Source organism: Acanthisitta chloris, unplaced genomic scaffold (genome assembly GCF_000695815.1).
Source record: "Acanthisitta chloris isolate BGI_N310 unplaced genomic scaffold, ASM69581v1 scaffold21639, whole genome shotgun sequence".
Classification (NCBI taxonomy): Eukaryota; Metazoa; Chordata; class Aves; order Passeriformes; family Acanthisittidae; genus Acanthisitta; species Acanthisitta chloris.
Genome location: NW_008693390.1, coordinates 29,254 through 32,882, shown reverse-complemented (window position 1 = coordinate 32,882; position 3,629 = coordinate 29,254). Strand labels below are relative to the sequence as shown.

General features: G+C 40.4%; 1 protein-coding gene across 1 annotated transcript in view; it reads left to right on the top strand.

The window, feature by feature from the left end:
* The window catches only part of EP400 (E1A binding protein p400), a 44,356-nt gene that overhangs the window by 13,448 nt on the left and 27,279 nt on the right, over positions 1-3,629 (top strand). Inside the window, exons 10-14 of the mRNA XM_009083062.1 lie at positions 252-309; positions 968-1,057; positions 2,153-2,260; positions 2,837-3,030; positions 3,200-3,377. Coding sequence (XP_009081310.1) covers positions 252-309; positions 968-1,057; positions 2,153-2,260; positions 2,837-3,030; positions 3,200-3,377 — 628 coding nt within the window. The remainder of the gene's footprint in view (positions 1-251; positions 310-967; positions 1,058-2,152; positions 2,261-2,836; positions 3,031-3,199; positions 3,378-3,629) is intronic.

Here is a 3,629-nt window from a genome sequence, read left to right as displayed (position 1 = left end):
AGTGTACTATGGCTCTGTGTCACAGCTGGACCTGAATAACTTGGTCCATGAACACTGAAGTGGCTGATTGCACATTGCCTTCAATACATAAGCAAAGGATCTGTCTTTGCATGACCAGCAAAGTGCTAATAGGTGTTCAGTGTCACCGATGCCATTGTGACTACAAGGCATTTTTTGCTTTCTTTAAAAAACAACCCCCCTTCTTATCTTTGCTTTCTGTGATTTTAAGTATTTTAATTATTTAATGCTAGGGGGGTTCATCATCTGGAAGGAAAAGAAAGGCAAGCACATCTTTGACTGATGAGGAAGGTAAGTCACTTTTCAAAACTGTGCACCCATAATATAGTACATAACTTGTATATTAAAACCACGGGTGCAGTGCTTTTCTCAAATGAAATACCAACCCTCGTCTATTTCGTAGAGAAATCAGATAGTCAGTTGAATAGTAAATTGTCCTTAGAAGAGCTTCAGTGAAAATTTCAAAGTAAACTTTTCCCTGAAAATACGCTGCCATCATGGTTGGTGGATTTTAATTATTTCTGTCCTCATTTCTCTGTTTCTCAAACCTTGCTAGTGGTCTTAAACTTCTTTTGAGGATTTCAGACTGAATAACCCATCTACTTCAGTTCTTGCTGGTGATGACAACTGTGTCACGTTTCTGACAAAGGAAATCCCCAGCTTAAAGCTACAGAATAACCTGTCTCTGGTGAACATTGTCAATCAACACTTAACAGTTCAAGACTCTCTTCTGTCCTGAGGCAGAAGTGCTTCTCTCCTTTTCATTTATCTTTAAAGTTCTACGTGTAGTTGCTTTCAAATTTGCTTGTTTTCCATACATGTTTCATTCTTTTTAAGTCGTGATGACTTATGATATGCTCTGCTAGTACACTTCAGGGGTATGTAATTACAAACCTCCTGTGTAACTGTGTGATTTGAATGCCAAGACTAGCAATTGTTTTTCTTCTAGTTGAAGATGAAGAAGAAACAATTGAAGAACAAGAAGCTAAAGAAGGAAACATAAACCATCAAACTGAATTGTCTAATCTAGCCAAAGAAGGTAGGTGTAGTGGCTTGATTCTTCTCTGTGGTGGGTTCTGAAACAACAGGTGGAAAGGGTTATAGGTTAGTTTATGGGATGATGGTGGATATCTGTACTTTATAAAGCAGTCTGTATACTTACCTAGTTATCACACAGAGTGGCTTGAGAAAAACTATTTCTCCACTTTCAGTAGCACTGCATGAATACCTTACACCAAGACTCTCTACCTAATTCCAGGAGTGCATGATAAACACTTAAACCAGGATTGTATCAGATTGAACGTGAGCATTTTATCATCAGCTGTCTTGAGTATCTCAGAAGGGTTTTGTGACTGACCTGATAGGTCTGAAAGGGCCCTAAAGTGCTGATCCTGAAGGATTGTAACTGCTTGAAGATAAGGGGCTTGTAGGGCCAGTGCTCTGACTAGCAGCTCTCTTTCATTAGCAACATAACAGTAACTGATATGCTGAGCTTGATATGTGCAAAGTATCCCACAGGGGTTGTGTCACTTACCACAGTAAAAACTTGCTGATTTTTAGAGGCAAACTTCCCGTTAAGCTGAGCCCTCCTGGCAATTAATATGCAGTTTCCAAATCCATTTGTTTGGTCTGTTTGGCAGCTTAGTAGCTGCAGCCAACTGGCCAGTTGGATGGATTATAACTCTTGGCCAGTCAGCCGAGTCCCTAATGAGGATGCTGCCTGATTGATTGACCATCACCAGCATGCACATTCCTACTCCAACAGATCAGACAAAGGATCATGGAGCTACTGTTTAGAGGGGCTGAGTTTTGAAACTTTGAAGTCTTGAACTCTCTTCTAACCACTCAGCTGAATTTAATGCCCCTCCCTCCCCACCAGGGGTTTACTGCAGGTTGTAGGGTGGGTTTGTGATGTAGTAAGAAGCAAGCTGGGAGAGCAAACTGCTTGGTGTAATGCCAGGTGTTCTCTGCAGTAAATACTTCCAGCATCCCCCTAATAATTACCTCTTACATCAACTTCTGATCAGAGAACTGGCTGTATACAATTGTGAAGAATGTAATGCGATTAAAATCACTGGTATGGATTGTTACAAATTTTGATAATTTAAAACTCACATCCTTTAATGACCTTCAGCTGAATTGCCTTTGGAAGATTTGGTAAAGATGTATGAAGGTGCCTTTGCAGAAAATTTTCACTGGCCCCAGCCTAAGCCTGACAGTGAAGAGGATAGCAGTGAGGAAGGTAAATTACTTTTTGTTTAGAAGTTGTGCTGATTTACAAGGTGAAATAAGTTGTTTGGGTCTTCAGGTCTCTGTGCAAAGACATTTTGTTCTAGGGGAAAACAAATACTGAGTGCATCACATTTAAAATTTCTCAGGTCAAGAAATGTGTTTGCCTGTCTTAAAGTCAAGATGTGTGAGGTTCTCAGGAACAATAGGGAGCCATGGAAGAGCCTCTCGACACTGAATTATACAACACACTTCATAGCTAGCTATAATTACACATCTGTTCTGTGCTAACATGATGATAGAACTACCTATTTGAGGATAGGTTTTAAGTAGTATGAGAGGACCTCCCAAAAAGTTGTGAAAAGCTAATGGTCATGTTAGCCTACCTAGTGTGAATGTCCAACATATACATGATCCTGAGCTTAGGCTAGTTTCACTTTACCCTGACTAGCTTGAAAGTCATAGAATTGTTTGTGAAAGTTAGCTGCCTCCTTTTGGAGCCTTGTCTGAGTTCTAGCCATCTCAGTTCCTTAGTGTAACTGCTACTTCAGTTTATTTTAGATGCCAATGTAACTTTTCTCTCTCTTAGAAATGGAAGAACATCTCTCTGAGAGGGAAAGTCCCCAGAAAGAAGTTGTCCTCATAGATTCCCTTCTCAGCATTGACCAGTACAAAGGCATAGACAGATCAAGTCCTCCCAAGAAGCACATGAGAGACATAGCAGAAGTTGCTGCTGCAGCAGAGATGTTGTTACCTAAAGGCAGCTCCAGGATAACTACAGCAGTAAGAATCCCTGTTTTCTTCTACTCTGTGTACTTACAAAGAATGCCTTTTTCATTATTTTGCAGATTTTAGCAACAAATTGCAACAATTTTTTCTAGTTATTGACTAGGTTATGCTTTGTGCCATGCTCTGTGAATCTAAGTCAAGTATCAAATTGTTAACATTACAGGTAAAATACAACACCCCATCACTGCTGTATGGGTCTCTCAGAGAGTATCAGAAGATTGGGCTGGATTGGTTAGCAAAGCTGTACAGGAAGAATCTCAATGGCATTCTGGCAGATGAAGCTGGGCTTGGAAAAACGGTGCAAATTATTGCCTTTTTTGCCCATTTGGCATGTAAGGAAGGTAAGTTCATTTGCCTCACAGTTTTAGACAGGTACTGGTCCAGCATTAGTATGGGTCTCTCAGAGAGTATCAGAAGATTGGGCTGGATTGGTTAGCAAAGCTGTACAGGAAGAATCTCAATGGCATTCTGGCAGATGAAGCTGGGCTTGGAAAAACGGTGCAAATTATTGCCTTTTTTGCCCATTTGGCATGTAAGGAAGGTAAGTTCATTTGCCTCACAGTTTTAGACAGGTACTGGTCCAGCATTAGTGA